This window comes from Macrobrachium rosenbergii, chromosome 21 (genome assembly GCF_040412425.1).
Source record: "Macrobrachium rosenbergii isolate ZJJX-2024 chromosome 21, ASM4041242v1, whole genome shotgun sequence".
In the NCBI taxonomy this organism is placed as follows: Eukaryota; Metazoa; Arthropoda; class Malacostraca; order Decapoda; family Palaemonidae; genus Macrobrachium; species Macrobrachium rosenbergii.
The window spans coordinates 57,935,354-57,954,272 of record NC_089761.1 but is presented as its reverse complement, the minus strand read 5'-3'; the positions used below and the strand labels follow the sequence as shown (position 1 = coordinate 57,954,272).

Here is an 18,919-nt window from a genome sequence, read left to right as displayed (position 1 = left end):
TGTATTTATAGATGCCCTCTAGTTGGAAAGAGTACCCCCAATTACCAAATTATCTGCAGCACAAAAACTAATAAATTTCACCCCATGTTCATTTGCCCTTTCCTCCAGGCCTTCCTTACCCATTACATCTTCCATACCTTCATTTTTCCTACCAATATTGCATTTATATCTCTTTCTAATATTTCACCTACAATATTCTGCAGGCCTATACAATATTCATCCTTGATTTCATTGTAGAGTTCATTTACTGGTGTGAGCACATTATAATACTCTTACACTCTTACTGCTTTATTTTAATTCATATCATGCCATGTAAATAAATATAAATATAAATATATAATATATATATATATATATATATATATATATATATATATATATATACATATATATATATATATACATATATATATATATATATATATATATATATATATATATATATATATATATATATATATATATATATATATATATATATATATATATATATATATATATATATATATATATATATATATATATATATATACATACATACATATATATATATATATATATATATATATATATATATATATATATATATATATATATATATATATATATATATATATATATATATACACACGCAGTTCCTGGTTTAGGACAGGTCTGGCTTCCGACGTTCGAGGTTATGCCGCTTTTCAGACATATTCATCAGAAATTATTTCCTGGTTTACGACGCATGTTCCGAGGTTATGATGTGTCGTACACTGATCCGACGGAAGAAATATGGCTCCAAAATGGCAGAATAATCAAAATTTGGAGGTTTTATTTATGAAAAACTCAATTAAAATGCAGTTTACATCGTTTTCAATACACCCAGACCATTAAAAGTAAGGTTTTCTTAGGATTTTTGACGATTTTTCGGTTTATGACGATTTTCGGCTTACGACACGGTGTAAGAACGGAACCCCCATCGTAAACCGGGGACTGCCTGTAAATATATATATATATATATATATATATATATATATATATATATATATATATATATATATATATATATATATATATATATATATATATATATATATATACTATCTATATATATATGTATGTCTATATATATATGTATGTATGTATGTCTGTGTATCAAATCACAATGCATAAAACCTGAGATAACTCTGCAAACACATCTAAGAAATGCTGGCAAACAGTAAAACCAGTCTGGACTGTACTTACCTCAGGATCAGCTTTCCGGAATTCTGGGTCCTCTTCATCCACTTCAAAATAGAGTTCTGCTGCTGTTATTGACACAGTACCTGGCACTACCAGTCCTGGAGCAATAAGTCTTGCACGTGTACTCATATTCACCATTCCTGAAGTTACCATATAATTCTTTGATCAATACAAATTCACCACTTCCATTACACCTTATGATTACACAAAAACTATTTCTCTCCCACTTGGAAAAATATTTTCCCAGAAATTATACTTCCACAGTGCATTAATAGGAACATACAGTATACACAATCTACAATGGGCAAAACATCATCCACTCCTCAAAGTGTTCAAGATGAAAAATTGTTGCATTACAACAGCTTAACAACTCACCTGTAACATCAGCATCAAGATCTCGGTCATCAGTGGCTAGTTCTGAGTCATCCAAAAGGTCAGGAGACTGTAGTGGCTGCTGCATGGACCTCCTCTGTGCTGCAAGTTGAGCATGGAATTCTTCTCTAGCCTGGAAAGAGGCAATATGACGATACTTAAAAAGTGATTTAAACTAACAAAAACACTATTTTGCTAACAAGATTTCAGTACAAGCTAAGCTTATGCTAAATAAAAAAATGCAGTAAAAAATGTCATTTTTTTAAAAATTATGGAAGAAAATGAGAAACAACAATAAATTGCATGTTCTCACAACTCCTTAAGCAAGCTAATTTACACACACTAATTATATACTGTAAAATACACTGAATAATCATCAAAGACAAAAGTTTATGAAAATCTCCAGGTACTTTACCAGCATAACAAGTGCATATCATACAAAAAATCTTACTTGAAGAATTGCATCCTCAGGAGCTCCATGCTCAATAGCAGCTTTCAGAGTAGCTTCAGGATGCGAAGAACCTAAGGGATTTGGCACAAAACGCTTTCTTCTCCGAGAGTCATCCTCCCAAGAATCTAGCTTCCAAAACTGGGGTGGTGCACTATAAAATCAAAAAATTTCTTTCTCAGAAAAAATAAAAATGGAAAAAAATCCATGTACTGTAAAACAAAATTTGTTCAAGCAGTGCAGCATTCAATACACCATTTCCTAAAACTAATTTAGATGAGCAAATGATAAGCCTACAACAATCCTGTCACTTACACTTTGTTAAGAGCATGGAGTGCAGTGCCCCAAGCTCCATGTTTATTTGACAAGATATTGGTAATTTTATCCAAGATACGTGCAGCCACAACATTGTCTCTCCTCCTAGCAGCAGTAATCAGGTGGTCACACATTTTCTCCTCTTCGCGACGTTCCAACACAGTAGTTGCACTTAGGGACTGCAATAAAGATACATACATATGTATCATATTGTTACGACTGATGCTTTGAACATATATATGTACGATGCTTTGTTAACATATATATGCACGATGCTTTGTTTGTCTTTCTGAAAAACTCAAAATTTGTAGTTACTCTTATCTAGGTTAGTTGACTCAAATTTTAACGTTATAGGTGTTGACAGTCAATATCCTATCACTCTCACCTCAAAATCTGCATGCTTGAGCACATCATCTGCTCGCATTCGGTTGAGGATAAACTCAGCTTCATTGGCAACTCGCACTATGTGGTCCTTCATGGCGTGCGATAGAAGTCTGAAGTTACAGAAGGAGATGTATGTAGTCAGCATGTTAGACAGAAAGGACTGAGAAAATCTACTATTAAAGGAAAAAGAAGAAAGGAGATTATCAATTCAGACAGAGATTGCACTGTATTTAGAAGCTATGGTCATTTTTGTAATTTTATAATTACTTTACAATATTTGTGATTTGTCAGCAGGTTGGAACTTTAAAAAATAGACCTGCTCAATCTGGTCTGCCTTTAGTAACAAGAAGGTTCCACTAAAAGAGCAGTTCCAATACAAGATAGCATAGTTGTACTGAGAAGGAAAGAGCACAGGAATAAAAGGCAAAGTGTTAGTTAAATATTTCATATTCACATCAAGCAAACTTGGTAATTCATGGCAGGAAGCACGACAGCAGGGAGCGTACACAAAATTAAAGTTAAAAATGCATTAAGAAACTTAAATCAACTGAATGCTGTGGAAAAAAAAGGCAATAACTTTTGAGAACTGTCAATCAAGATAATGATTACACAGTACTGTATATAGTATGATGAAAGTAGAGGAGACCCTATTGAGTAACATTTTATAAATATTTCACCTACTAACATCTAAGACTTCCACAATATATGAGGGTATCAATACTTTACTCCTCATAACAATGGAATACCATTCATAGCCTGCCTTGTATTGAATTTGACAACTCTATGAAAACTGCCTTTAGTTCACATTTATGCATAAAATATGCAAAGAAATTAATTAATATAAAAATTTTCTATCTAATTTATTTAAAAATACAGCAAGAAAATTGAGAATACCTAAATACTGTACATTTCTACACAGATACTTCCACAAGTTAACAGAGAACTGTTATGCATATACAATGCATTTATCATTAATTCTACAACTGTAAAATAAATATTTCATAAAGATTGCAAAATACTATTTATTTACTGTGCTTACTACATTACCCACTCTAAAACTATGCATGGTTATAGTTCCTTACATTCACCAAACTAAAAAACATTTATATCTCCAATGGTATTGGAGTTAGATATAACTGCAGTATCTATAATAAAGCACACTGATATAATTTTAGCTTTGTGTGCAAATTTCTTTAGTCGTCATTGCACTGCCACTCAAAGTTACAAAAACTTGACAAGAACCATATACAGTACTGTACATATGAAGTCCTAACTAATTTAAGCCAGTTGCTATTTCAAAATCAACAGCAATACTGTACTCATGTGAAGGAAATCCCCTCATGGGGTTAAAGGAGGTATAGCTTATATATGACAGATCACTGACCCAATTACAATTCCATTACAAATCAAAGTAATAATAAACAAGAGGATCACAACAGTCCATGATTTACGACTACAGTAATCACTGTCATTTACTCTGAGAGCAAAACCTAGCTTTCTTTGAGCTAAAAACTTGCTCAAATTAAAGAATACTTTCATTATTAGGTAATTTAACAAGAATGGATAACTGAGGTCTTTAACGGCAATACGGGTTACAAACTTGCTACTTCACTTACCTTCCCTCGTTTATCAATTCAATGAAGGCTAAACCAGCATGCTTCTGGAGAGAGTTCTGCCACTCTTGTGAACACAGAAGCATAACAAGTTCCACAACACTTTGACTGTGCTTGAAGGTCATCAGTCCTACAAAACCAAGAAATTCCATTAATCTGGTAATAAAGGATTTTTAACTTATAAAACTTTACTATGTTTATTAGAAAAATCACTATAATATGATAATATCCAATCTAAGTAATTCTGGGGTTATATGAAATTGTCTAAAAAAGTGTGTCTAATCTATTAAACAGAATTTCATATTAATCTCTGACTTACAAACCTATCATTTACATTAGCCTCATTTTACAGGGCTTCATGAACCTTCAACAATCCACTTCCACATGGAGAGAATAAAATCATCTTCTCGCTGACTAGAGGTATGGTTCATACACATAAATATACCTTTGGTTCCATTCTTGTACTAAGGTAAGAATCTCACTTCTTATGCATCAACCTTCCTGATGTTGCTGTTGTTTCCTAGTCTTATCTGATTTTACCTCAAATTCCTTTCCCATTAATTCACACTAGTTTTATTCTTTGCAGCACCAACTTCTCTTTTACTTGTGATTAAAGACTTTGGAACTACAAAGCATGTTCATAAAACTCAGTCATTTTCAATTTTAGTGTTTTACAGGCAAGTGGTGTTTTGCCATCTTCCTCAGCTTTGTTTAGAGGCAATTACCTGTTCTAATATTGTGAGAAATTTTGTTTACTAGATTCAGACACTGCTCACTCATAACAAAGTTTTATTTCGCAGTACTTCTTCATCTAATGAATCTGATTATGGAAGAGTTTAAAGTAAAAGTGAAACTGAAAAGTAATTATTTATAATGACATTCATCAGTAAGTTAGAACCATTCCTGAAGTTACCACACATCTTCTGAAATCCTGGATAATGTTAAAGTTGGACCTACAATACTGTTAAAATCATACTATGGTATTTACTGTGAAGGCCAAGGTTTGCCAGGTGAACAAAGTGAAGAAAAGATTCTTAGTGAACAGGGAACTATCGTCACTTAACTTAAATGTAAATATTAAAGAAATTAATGTTGAAGTGTGTGAGATAGTACCTCAGCACATCTTTTAAATTTCTAAATTGGTGAAACAAAAATAATTGCCCAAATCAAAGCAGAATTACTTCAAGTTGTTATGAGAATGATATAATAACCTGAATAGAATCAGGACTCTTGAAGTACAGATTTAGATTGCTGAATCCTGCAGCTTCGCTTCAATCTGTTAAGCAGTTTGACTAATAAGCACCAATTCTCAATGCTCAAGTCTTTATAAAGATCATGCATACACTGGTTATAGGCATTTACATCTCAGACCTTAGTAAAAAAATCAATGCAGATGAATTTCTCAACAACCAGTCGGTTGCCTGGCCTAAAGCCACCCAGTTTAGATGGGCAGAAACAGCAAAAATGGGTATCATAATCAAAACGGGTGTTATAACTGCATGAACTGAACCACAGCAATAATGCAGATTTGATCATAAAAAACATTGTGGACCTGTAGAGAACCTGGCCACAAATGCACTGTATATTTTACTTCAGAAACTACAGTATTAGGAAGATGGTAAAGAATGAGAATCCAAAAGAAAAAAAATGCTATACACTGTACATATAAATGCACAGTCAATGGGAAATTATTTTGAAGTCGTACAAATTCTTGTTAAAGAGGTTGTAGGTACAAAGGTATGTCAGCGAAACATGGCTAAATGATAATATGCACCTTTGCTTTTATTGATGTTATATCTTTAGAACAGACAAGGGATGTGTAGGCAGTTTGTGAATCTATGTTCATACTGCTTTGCCTTTAATGGAATTTAAATTTAACTTACCATCATGCATTGGCACGGATATACTTGGGTTCAAATAAAATCTTATAAATTGCTTTCCATCATTGTAACATTTACTTAACAGTACATACCTCTCTAGCATATTTCATCCCAGAAGTTTCAGTGGCAAAGCACTGCTTATCCTTGGAGATCTGAATTATGACTTACTGTGTAATATTACAAAACTGCTTAAAGTCCCTTGTGTATCAATATTATAACTAGTAAATGATAGGCAAAATTGCATAAAAAATTGCAAATGCTCTTAGAAGTAGTGATAACAAATAAACTTGATATTGTTACTTCATCAGACACTGTAAGCTCATTTTTCTGTTCAAAACATTGCAGCTGCAAAAGTAGATTTAAGTAAACCTAAGAGTAACAGCAATGAAAATTTTTAGAACCCTTTCAAATGACAGCAAAGAGACCCTCTGTTACAATTTATTTAGTTTAGCTTATATTCTTAACAGAATCTTGAGAACTGATCATGTAGATTAGCAAATAGAAATTCTAATAAGCATTTTCAATAAATGTTTGAATGCCTGTGAGCCAGCTGTGACCCAATAAATAACTGGGGCTCCTGTACAGTGGCTAACAGAAAAGATAGAAGATGCAATGGAGAGTCATGATACTCTGCATATGATAGGGATAGCAGTTTTCAGAATTTCATAAACTGACAACTATAGTAATTCAAAAAATTGTCAATTAATTTCAGGAAATGCGAAATCTTGGCATCTCCATACAAAATTTCTTGGAAATAAACAAAAGGGCAATATTTGGAATGTAACAGAAAAAATTATACTCTCCAAAAAGAATGAGTATGTGTTGATTTCAAAATGCTGATAAATCCTCAGAAAGCTTTGATAAATTTAATCATCAGAAAGTTTTGATAAATTTAACAATTTTGTATATGTCCTCATAGTTCAGATCCTGATTGTTATCCCGGAAGGAGTGGTTTGAATGTCTCTTTGCCTTCCCCAACTAGATTTTTGAAAGACTCCATGTCAGTTTTAATTTAAATGCCATCACTGTAAATTTGTTAACTGCTATAAGGAAAGTCCTAAAGGGTGGAAACATACTATAGTTTGCCCTTCATACAGGCAAGATGATGATGATCACCATAATTTCTGGCCAATGTCATAACTGCCTCCAGTCTGTAAGTTCTACATGCTTATTACAAAAGTGTTGCTACAGTTTTCTGATTTTTAAAATATTCAACGAGTTCTTTTCCCATACCAGCAAAGATTTTGCAACAAACTATCAACAAAAACTTTGTGTAACTTATTAAAGCTCTTGAAAATGTATTACGTTTTATTCAAAAGCTTCGTTCTTTGAATGTTAACAAATTTTGGCTTAATAGCTATTTTACCTTTCTGACACAGCAACACTAGTAATCTACTTCAGCTTCAGGTGGGTATGCCTTTGTTCCTTCATCAAGACATGTTCTCTCTTTAAAGAATGACTTCCTTAAGCATTCTGTGAGTGTTTATCTATTAAATCTTGGTTGCAATATCTAAATGTCCTAAAATTACCAACATTTTATCTTACTGCATGCCTGGGATCCTCACACAATAGTTACAATTCCCACTCCTTTAGGGCATTAGGTTTTTGTATAATATCTAGCCCGTGAGCTTTCGACTGGACTCTGTTTCGTCCAACTAATTCTGGGGTTTCTTCAGCAGCTCATTCCACCCTCCTAAACTACAATACAGATTAACGTAAATGACAGTAAGTAAAACAAATTAAAGTTTTAAAAAACAAATTTGAGTTTAATACAAATTATCACTTACGATTATGTTCCCATCTCCATACACCAGTTACTTTTTGCAAGAAGTGAGATTCTAACCTAAATGGAATTAAAAGTCCATGGGAACATATGTGCAGTGCTGCCAGTCAACCAGTAAAACAATATTCCTCTTTACATTTCTGAATGGAATGTCTTAGATTCATGAAGCAACTTGAATAAGGCTAATGTAAATGATGGGTTTATCAAAATTTCTGATTTTAAAAAATCTGAAACTTTGTTACAATCCTCTAAAACAGCCCTATGAAAGTCTTGAAATAAGAGGTTTAGTTAAACCATCAAAATCATGAAGCAACTCCACAAAACAATAGAGAACCACAGTATCTTGTAGGACAGAAGTATGGTTTTATCTTAAAATCAGTCTTCATGGGATGCATGCAAATCGTTGTGTTCTGTTCTAATACTGTCTAAAGAGCTGCTCCTATAATCAAGTAAATTTCCTTGATTTTTAACATGGTAGGTATGACCTATTGACGTCTCTTTTTAATTACACTACTGATGTCATCTATGACTGCATGCAATGTTCACTTATAAACTATTCACCAATAATCCATATTCATAGTACAAAATCGACTTGAGCCATTCAAATCTGGAACTTTCAGTTGAAAATAACTAACAATTACTAGATACATACTGCTTCAAAATAATAATAATAATAATAATAATAATAATAATAATAATAATAATAATAATAATAATAATAATAATAATAAAATGTTTAAATCACAAGAGGAACTCATATAAAAAATCTAATGTTCATCGCTTCCTTTAATAACTAAGAACACAAGAAGAACCTCTGTTATGACTTGCTGAAGTAGTTTGTTTTCAAAAATACAGCTACAAAATATATATACTGTATCAATCATACAGTGATTCATTAGACAGATATTGTAAAACAAATATGAAGGGTTCAACTTTTCAGAAGTAAAACTGAAAGAACCACAAAGCTTTTTTCATCATAGTTATGAAATAAAACCTTACCAAATCAATTACTGTGCATATCATTACTGTAGTAGGTACTTTAACCAGGTTACTGAGTTAAACTCCTTAACTCTTATCAGGCTGAACCAAAGGTTTTGTTTTTAATTATACTTCCTTTTATGTACTGAGTAAATTTCAACCTTTAAAAATCTAAAAACTGGATAAGCAGAATACTATGAACATTTGAAAAAACTTCCTTAACTGATGATTCCAAACTTCACCATCCATGTGGACTATTCTTCAAATATCCAAGAGGCAAATGAGCCAGTCTGCTTCAAAGCCAGTGTTTTCTTAAGGATTTCATAATTCAGTTTTGGCTATAAAACACCAATGTAAAGCAACATTTAAACTTCGGGATAGCTATCAAAATCAGTGCAGAGCTGTCAGTTCATTCCTGCATATCCTACATGAGCAAAGACTGGAATGTTGAAAATGACCCAGTACTAAGGAATAAACGCTTGAAATTCTACCACTGTCATTTTTTCAAAATGCATTTTAAACATGGTGCTAAAAACAATGGTGCCATTAAAAAGAACAAGATCATAATGCCTAATCTTGTATAAGAACCTAGACAAGTGGTGCAGAAAAGTAGAAATGTGCAAGGTGCTTCTCAGTAACCTAAATAATTGTAAATGTGCAGTAGAATTCTATGGCCAAACCCACAAAGTAAATAAGATATTTGCTGGCATATAAGAAATTCTTTTTTCTATAAAGAGAAATATTTAGGAAATTCATGGTGTTTTGTCTCATAAGGTGAGAATTAAGTGTACAATTTTAACCTGCATGCTAAAAGCTGCTGATTTCAATGATGATTAACAAATTTCCCCTAGAGACTTATACCCAAACTACTATGGTCTCTTCTATAACAAAGCTAAAACTGAGATATAAAAGCAATGCAAAGAAAATACATTAATTCGTAATGTGGCATATATTTCCCATTGCACAGGTAATTTTAATTTTTAAAAAAGCAAATAAAAATAAAATCAAATATGTTCCATCTTGGGACAAAAAAATTTTTATCAGATTTTTTTTTTTAGTTACTACCGTACTTTACACTTGTCAGTAACTTGTCTAAAGTAACAATATGTACTGTACCAATCACGTTTTCTTCATATGAATGTATAAGCATAAGGGTTTATTAGGTGGAGAAGGAGGTTTTAAAATATTACCAAAGTGATAAGCAACTAAAGCATCACTTTTAAACCTAGGTCATTATGTACCATATCAGTCATTATGGTTCCACTGATCATTGTGTTGCAAAGCAAATGTCCAGTGTCAGTAATTTTGATCTGAAGTGACAACACATACCAGCTGTCTCATCATAAGGGTTTTACGCATTCTCAACATATAAAACAACTAGCTTCAACATTTGTAAAACAGACTTGTTACGCATTGGTTACTACTAGGTTCAACTGAGCTTTGCGTTTCATTGATTTTCCCCCCTTTCATTTCAACTGCTACCTCAGCCTCTCCAACATATCCAGCAATGCTGAACATTCATGGTATGCTTTAGTGTACACACCCTACTACTGTAGAAAACTTCATACTTTATTTTATTCATATTAGCAGTGCAAAATATCTTTAGTATATTTAAAATTTTAGTATCAGTAATGTACAGTATGAGAGAAACAACTATAGGCTAAGAGATGTAATGATGGCTCAAGTTTTTGTATAGTATACCATTTGAATAATGATACTGTTGTAAAATATTTTTCATAGAATTAAAATTATAGTACCTGCAGTAGAGTTGTGTAGGAGAAAAATCAGAACATGACAAATTTTTCAAGTAATTTGTATTCATACCATCTACATACGAGTGAACAAGATCATTCTACCAACTTTTACGACCTTCATAACACAAGTTGACGGGGTCATTTTTCGGCTACTGTAGTATGATATCACTGTATTACGTCTGTTTGTACAATATCGTAAATTAAAGTAAAAGATGTGTTTTGATGTTGCAAGGGTGATTTTTTCATATGCCATATGATAAATAAGAGTGTACTGTAATATACTGTATTTTTACCAGGCTTAAAATCAAAGTATCAGTTACATATGTTTGTGAGTGTGAGGTAGAGAGAAAGATTTCTTAAACTAGTCATGTAACTCTGAATGACTGTTTCAAGTTTGTTTGTATTGTATGATCGCATTACTTCAAGTACCCAAAATCTGTTGTCTAGCTGTACAATATTTTTCATAAGCCATGAACAACAAAAATTCAGAAATATCTTTAACTTGTTTATATTACAGTATCAGGTGTAAACACTAACATAGAGTTAGAGAGAAGACGACAAGAGATGGTAGGCTATGTTGATGCTAGTCACTGCATTATACAGAGACCATTACTATAAACAAGAGAAATGCATATTAATCAGAACAATCCCGTAACATCTCTCAGAAGGAACAAGATTAGAAAAATAAGGAGTATTTTTATGTTTTCCAGAATATGCTCCTCAAGATTGGTGTCTTCCCTATGCAAGAGAGTCTTATATGCCCGCAACTACTGTATTTCATAACACTGATTTATTAGAAGCTACTAAAATGTGCCAAAACATTAACCACTGTAATTTACTCATATGAAAAGAGAGGATTGTTCTCCATCCATCAGTACTATAAGACAAAGTAAATTCCTTGACAATAGCAGTTTTCACCATTAATTTACAATCATGTCAACACATGATAATGTACTAAAGAAGTGTCAAAAATCATAAATTTACAATTATTTCAGCACATGATAATGCAGTGGAGAACTGTCAAAAAACAATGCTTTAAACAATTCCAATAAACATTTTACGCTGCACAGTTTTGCAGAAAATAAAAGCTAATATACTGTGGTTCTTGTCAAACGAAAATTTTCATATCCAGTTCTATGTAACAAGTTGTGAATGTTTTACATAACACAGATCACTATCATAAACTCAGCGTTTCCATAATACAGTACATGCAAATGAACTGCAATGATGTCTATATATACATGCACTGAACAATGAAGTGTGGGATGAAATATAAATAACAAAACAGTGCACATTCAGAAAGCAATTCTGTACACAAACACTAGGTGACATGGACAGAATTTTGAAGAAACTGAGTCATATTCTGTAGTTACTTGGATTAGTTCCCTATATGTTTTACAAAAAGATAAAACACAGATTGTATTAAGCATGAACAAAAATGTTATACATGTATAAAAAATATAATGGGAAAAGATCTATTACAAAATTTAAGGAAAACCAGAAAGGCTGCAGTATGAATTAACTTGATCTTAAAATAAATAATAAGTGTTCCTCAAAATGTCATTTAAATTATTCTAGCAGTGAAATTGGCATGCATTTCCTAATGAACTACAGCATGTATAATCCACCAAAGCCAAATGCCTATGCCTTAAATTCTGTGGAATAGTCTAAAAAGAACATTTAAAATTTTACAAATCAAAATATTTCTAAGGTGTCTAAGTAAAATATGCATGCAAATAATCAACTAACACTGGGGGGTCACTGGGGGGATGCCTCCACCACAACACACAATGGAACCTCCGCTCACCAGATAAAAAAAAGAACCCCACAGCCTCACCTTTACCTTCCATGAGGAGCTCCTGCCCATGGGATCCAACGAGAGTTTTAGAGAGAAATGGAGCAAAGTCCACCATGATCTCCCGGAGAAGGGGAGATACAGATCCCAATGCCATCTCAAGTTTCTGTGTAAGGGATGCTTCCCGGGACGGTGTAGGAATGGGCAAGTCAGAACTAAGAAAGGGCTTAATATTCAAATCTTCTGGTCGATGGTGTTTTACTGTAGAAGTAACAGGATCTGGCATGTTGGACGGAGAGGAAAGAACAGAGATTTGGCCAGGAAGCTGCTGCTGAGGGTCTTGTGATAGAGTCTGTGCTTGCGATAGTTGCGAAGGGTTCTGCTGCTGTTGCTGGTTAGCATGCTGCTGTTGCTGAAGCTGTGATATCTCATTGGTTTCATTAACACCGTACACTGCAAAACATACATTCAAAACTACATTACACATAAAAGTTCAATATACACTTAATATCCCGCCTATATAGTATCTAAGTTAATGTATGTCAGGATAACGTCTACTTTCCTGTATTGCATTTTCTTATAACGGTGACTCCACTATAAGTCAACATTAAAATGAAATCTTTCAGCAAAATGTCTCCCTTTTACTACGAAATGAACAGTAATATGATCTGGAGGAAAAAGCATATTTAATTCATATACTTGTTTTTGGTGCCAGTCAACATACATATTAAACACTGATATCATTACACTTTTGGAGTTATGCATTTCAATAACAAGAACTGTTCAACATTTTTTGCTGAAGAACATTCCGTTGATATTTCTCTGTTTTATTTAATGTTCTGTGGTACACTTGGCTGTACACAGTTACTGTTTGTAAACCCTTGGATTATTTAAGATCCCAAATTTTTCTTTTATTAAAAGTAAGACTAAATTTATATACCTCATCCTCCTCAAAAAAATCATCAAGTACTACTGACTGAAATTCTGAAAACAAGACAAAATTGAGTATTAAATATATATCTGAATTCAAGGTAGGTTAATTCTAGTCCTAAAGAGTTGTCACTAATTTTCCATAATATCAAACCCTTAACACTATCATTAATTCTGAAAGATACACACAACATGGTGGTAGCTTTGGAATGTAACCACCTGTTGGGGTGTAACAATTAAGATTTGTATTGTAAAATACTTTTCTCTAATATAGTCTGGATACAGTTTTATTGTAATAAGGGTTAACCGCCAACTGACAACAAATATCAGAAAATAAAAGGAGGTTAATAGTTGCATGATATGAGTTTACTTAAATAAAAACACCAGAATGAAGGCAATGTTTGTAAATGAATGACACCAAGGGAAAAATTATATGAAAAGAGAAACAAAACTGATACTGTGAAATGAATAAAAAAAAACACAAAGTACTGAATGGAGATAAAAATCATCAGTGCCAAATAAAAACTTGTCATCATAAAAACTTTATTAGTACCATTAACACAAGGAAGTGAATGTTTTCCTTCATTTCAGTAAACACTGCTAACCTTCTTTTGTAAATAATAAAACCCTTAACCCATGGTGCTACAGTAACAACTTTTCGATGGAACCAAAAAGCAACAAACTTTTGGGTTTCAAACAATACAGCTAATATATCCATACTTCCTTGCAATGCCTAAATTTACATAATGTACAAGTTTCCCTTATGTTACTTCCAGGCCAAACTCATAAATGCAGTTGAGCAACCAACCTGCTCATGACTGAAATTCTGCAACATAAAGTATACATTTGAAATGACTGTACACATACTCTAATATTTTCAGTATTCTATTTTTGCTCACCTGATTTTGGGGATTTAGCATCCATCTCATCTGGAGTTCCATCATTGAGATTGACATCAGTCCAAGCATCATCCGCTGGCTGTGAATTTTGTTCTTCATTTAGACTTACTGCTGCTGAGCCCACATCACTACCTCCTTCACCTGCTTCAGAGCCCTGTACAACATAATAAACAGCAAATGAAAAACCTAATACTTTCAACAGGTCCTGTGGCATTCAATCCTTCCCAAGACTAAAGAAATTAATTCTCCTTTTGTTTTTTCTACTGAAATTTCTAGCTTTTGGTAAAGGTACCTTACAATAATAAATTGACAGGGTTAAGGAAGTAACTTTATACTAGTATAATAGAAATACAGGGATAAAAAGGAACTAAATACAGTACTTGAGCCAACAAAGTAATCACCTGGAAGTGGTATTCTACAGAACAGTTCAAAAGATATAAATCTCTCTGATCCATTGTAAAGCAGGCCAATCATTAACACTGAACATAAGAGATCTCACACAGAAAAGCAATCTGCAAATGTTATTCCAAAGTTTCTACGTAAAGCAATACACTCTCAGCATTAATCAACATTTTTCATAAAACTGAATTCGCAACGACTATTTATAATATTTGTGATATTTAATTTTGAATGACTTGCACCAAAGTCAAGCACTCATGAAAATACAAAGCTCATGACAAAACTAGATGGATTTTATTCATTTGAAGATATCTGTGCTCCATGAAGGAAAAAGTTCTCATGAGGAAAATTAATATTCTGCTAAATTCATTACTGTACTACTTTGTTATATCAATTTAATATAGCCTATATGTGTCACTAGCCAGTCTCAGACACATCAGATTTTTTAGGGTTAAGGTAGGTTAGCGCTTGTCCTGTTGTCCCTATAGGTCTCCGTAAGTAAATGAATCATTCTCTGTGTTCTTGCCTTCTAGTTATCGACTACCAATTCCAAGATTCTTGTCACCATTGAAGATTAATTTGTATTCTGATTAAATTTTCATATTTTATTTTCATTTTCTACTTTCATTCTTTGTACTGGGTGGTGGGTTAATGTGGCTTTTTCAGCAGCATTCACTTCAGGATGGGACATCCCTGCCTACACAAGTTAGGGTAGAAGAGACTCTTTAGCCTCGGGAGGCAACTCTTTTAGGACACTCCAAATCAAACCAGCAAGTAGAAGGGACCCTTTAACCTTGGTAGGCAACCCTTCTAAGAGAAGATTACTCTGAATACAAACCTTGTTCTCCAACCTTGTACTATGCCATACCCGTTGTACTGTGGCCTCCCATGTCCTTGGGTTTGAATTCCCTTGCCTGAGGGTAAAATCAGGCATTTATCCTTTTTTTGTTCACTCTCCTGTTTTTTCAAAAAGTGTGTAAGACAGGCTAATGAGAAAGCAAAAGTTGCTTGGTGGATTATCAAGAAAGAGCCTTTGTCTTTACCTAATCTTTTCCTTCTGAACATATAAATTCTAAATCCATCCTGACTGTCCTCCACCAGTTGTTGTGCCAAACCTGGCAGATTTCTTATTTGCATTACAAGGTATGCTGGCCCCACCTTGTCAACCAGTTGCTTCCTGTGCTTTTCTCAATGACATAATGTCTACTTTATTCATACTGAACTTTCAGCAGAATTTTTGTAAATAATATAAATACTGTTGTTGTTCATGGTATTGATGCTTATTGCTCTGTTGATTTTTACAATCTTATTGTTATTATGAGTCTATTTATTCATTTTGCTACTGATTTTATGTTGATAATTTTAATTCTTTCAGGAGACATCAAGTTGAACCCTGGGCCTCTTACTCATTACAGTAGGAAAAACTGTAAAATACTTTACTCAAATATTCGAGGGTTAAGGTCAAATTTTCATATACTCCAAAGTTGTGCTCATAACTGCAATTTGATGTTTTTATCTGGGACTCTTGCAAGTAGTAATAAGTCAAAGGTTGAGTTTTTAATCCCAAGGTTTGATGGCCTTGACTTTATTTATCATCATAACATCCCACATGCCCAGGGTATGCCTGTATATACTATTGTAATAACATCCCACATGCCCAAGTCCAGACGACTTATTTATCATCAGAAACATTTGGAGTGTTAGTTGCCATAAGTTCTTTGCTTTAAAATTTTCAGTAAGTTCTATAATGTTTATGTATTTGCTGCTTACCGCAATCCAAACATCGGCAATTCTATATATGACTGTCTCTTGGAAAGGATTAGTATGAATCATCACAGGATTCAAAAGCTTCCTTCACCATTTGTGGAAACTGTAATGCAAAGCACAGTGTGTGGCCAAATTCAAATTCCACATATCAATATGGCTGGTCTGCTCTTGAATTCTGTGTATCCTCCAATTTTGTCCCACTAATTGAGGAACTCGCAAATATTGCTGGTAATAGATTAGACCTCACATTCATAGATGTTTCAGCTATTGTCAAGTCCAAGGTCTGTGAATATATAGGCACTTCTGATCACTGTGCCACTGAGATGGACATATCTGTCAATCAGTATTTTCCTAATACAGTACCACAATTTGAAAAATAGTTTGGCTGAAATCTGAAGCCAATTGGGATCACATTATTGAAGCTTGTCAGTTACTTAATATTTCAGATGCTATATTAGATCCCGATCCCAAGAAGTTAAATGAAATGCTAATGGCTATTTTAATGAGGTATGTCCCTAGAAAGGCCATGAAATTCAAGACAAATGACCAGCCATGGTTTGATGATATATGTAGACGTGCTTACCATGACAAACAAACCAAATTCAACAAATGGAGATGATATCATTCACACGAAAATTACACCATTTTTGTTGATTCTCACAATGATGTGAATAGAACTTACTATATAGCCGAGAGAAATTGCAATAATTCCTTGAAGAAGAAACTTGAAGGAATTACTCAGCCTTATCTGTGGTGGACCAAATTGACATCATCTATCTTTAAGTCAAGCTTGCCTTCCATTCCACCACTACTAATAGATGATGGTGGAGTGGTAACTGGACCTACAGAAAAGGCTGAACTGCTCCATCAAACTTTTGAAGCTAAGCGATCAGCTGAGGGTGTCCCTCTCCCTGATACATACTAGTCATCCCAACCCTATTCTTACAAAATTTGCATTTCACTCTAGGGATGTTAAGAAAATTCTGGATAATCTTGATAGCTGGGGTGGAGAAGATCCTGATGATTTCTTCCCTTCGTTTTTCAAAAAAGTTTCTAGTATGTTGTCCCCCATGATTAGTAGATTCTATAGATTTTTATGTTGACATAGTATCTTTGCAGATGTGTGCTACCTTAGTAATACAGAGCCTGTTCCATAGAGTGGCATATCTGCAGACTGCAGTAACTCCCAGCCAGTTTCTATTCTCCCTGTGCTCTCCAAAGTTGCTGAAAAACTTATGTGGAATCTAAAGGACTGTTAGCTGATAGTCAACATGCATATAGAAAGCAGTTAGGTACCTGCGATGCTCTTTTAGGCTTTACATGCCATCTGCAAGAGAACTTGATAAGGGCTCTAAGTGCAGAATAATTCAAATAGATTTTAGTGCTGCTTTCAATTTAGTAAATCGCAAGGTACTTATTTATAAACTTCAGAATCTTGGAGTGGGTAGATATGTTTTAGGATTACATACTTCAAGATTTCCTTACAGGCAGACAGCAGCAAGTTGCTGTTGATGGGATCTTTAGTGAACCAAGACCTATTGTATCTGGAGTTCCATAGAGTAGTGTTCTTGGTCCACTGTTATTTTCAGTGTATACACGTACAAGTGATGTGGTTGTTGGCTTGGAAAACGAGATTGTTCAGTATGCCACTGATGCACCACTTGTGGGTGAAGTAAAGTCTCCATTTATGAGAAATGAAGCTGCCCTCAGCCTCAGTCAGGACATGGACTGGATCAGTGAACTCCAGTAAAACACCACTATTGAGTAGCAGATCTTGTACAGATTTTCCACCCCATCCTCCCTTCAGGTGGATGGGACTTTGCTGAATGAGTCTTAAGCTTTAACTATTCTAGGTGTAACTTTTGACTCGCATCTAACTTTTGAGAAACATCTAATGAAAGTTTCAGTAAATGCCACACAAAAGTTAGGTATTCTTCGTAAGGACTCATGTATTTATAAATATGATACAGTAAAATCAATGTCCTTCCTTTACCAGGATACTGTTCTCCGGTGTGGATGTCTGCTTCTGCAAGAGATTTATCTCTTTTAGATAGAGTGGTTCTTGGTGCTGTGCTTCTGTTTCCTAATATTAGCAATTGTAACTTGGACATTGATGGATGGTCTCTTGTTTGTCACTTTTTCATAAGTTGCATTTTAACAGAGATCTTCCACATTAACAATTGATCCCATTCAATTTTCCTGCCGAGAGCATCCAGATTCACTGAACAGCAGCATCAATATGCAGTAAATGTGCCTTGCTGTTCAACTTCTCAGTTCTAGAGGTCCTTTATTTTTCAATTTCTCACACCATTGGCCTGCCTAACAGCCTCCCAGAGGATGTCATGCAATTGGAACTTCAGAAGTTCAAGCAAAGATGC

General features: G+C 33.8%; 1 protein-coding gene across 1 annotated transcript in view; it reads right to left on the bottom strand.

The window, feature by feature from the left end:
- LOC136850224 (neurobeachin-like) overlaps positions 1–18,919 on the bottom strand; it is a 536,778-nt gene that overhangs the window by 428,284 nt on the left and 89,575 nt on the right. The window contains 8 exon segments of the mRNA XM_067123859.1: positions 1,228–1,364; positions 1,600–1,729; positions 2,048–2,198; positions 2,360–2,538; positions 2,745–2,853; positions 4,360–4,486; positions 12,589–12,999; positions 14,376–14,529. Of these exon segments, the coding sequence (XP_066979960.1) occupies positions 1,228–1,364; positions 1,600–1,729; positions 2,048–2,198; positions 2,360–2,538; positions 2,745–2,853; positions 4,360–4,486; positions 12,589–12,999; positions 14,376–14,529 (1,398 nt within the window).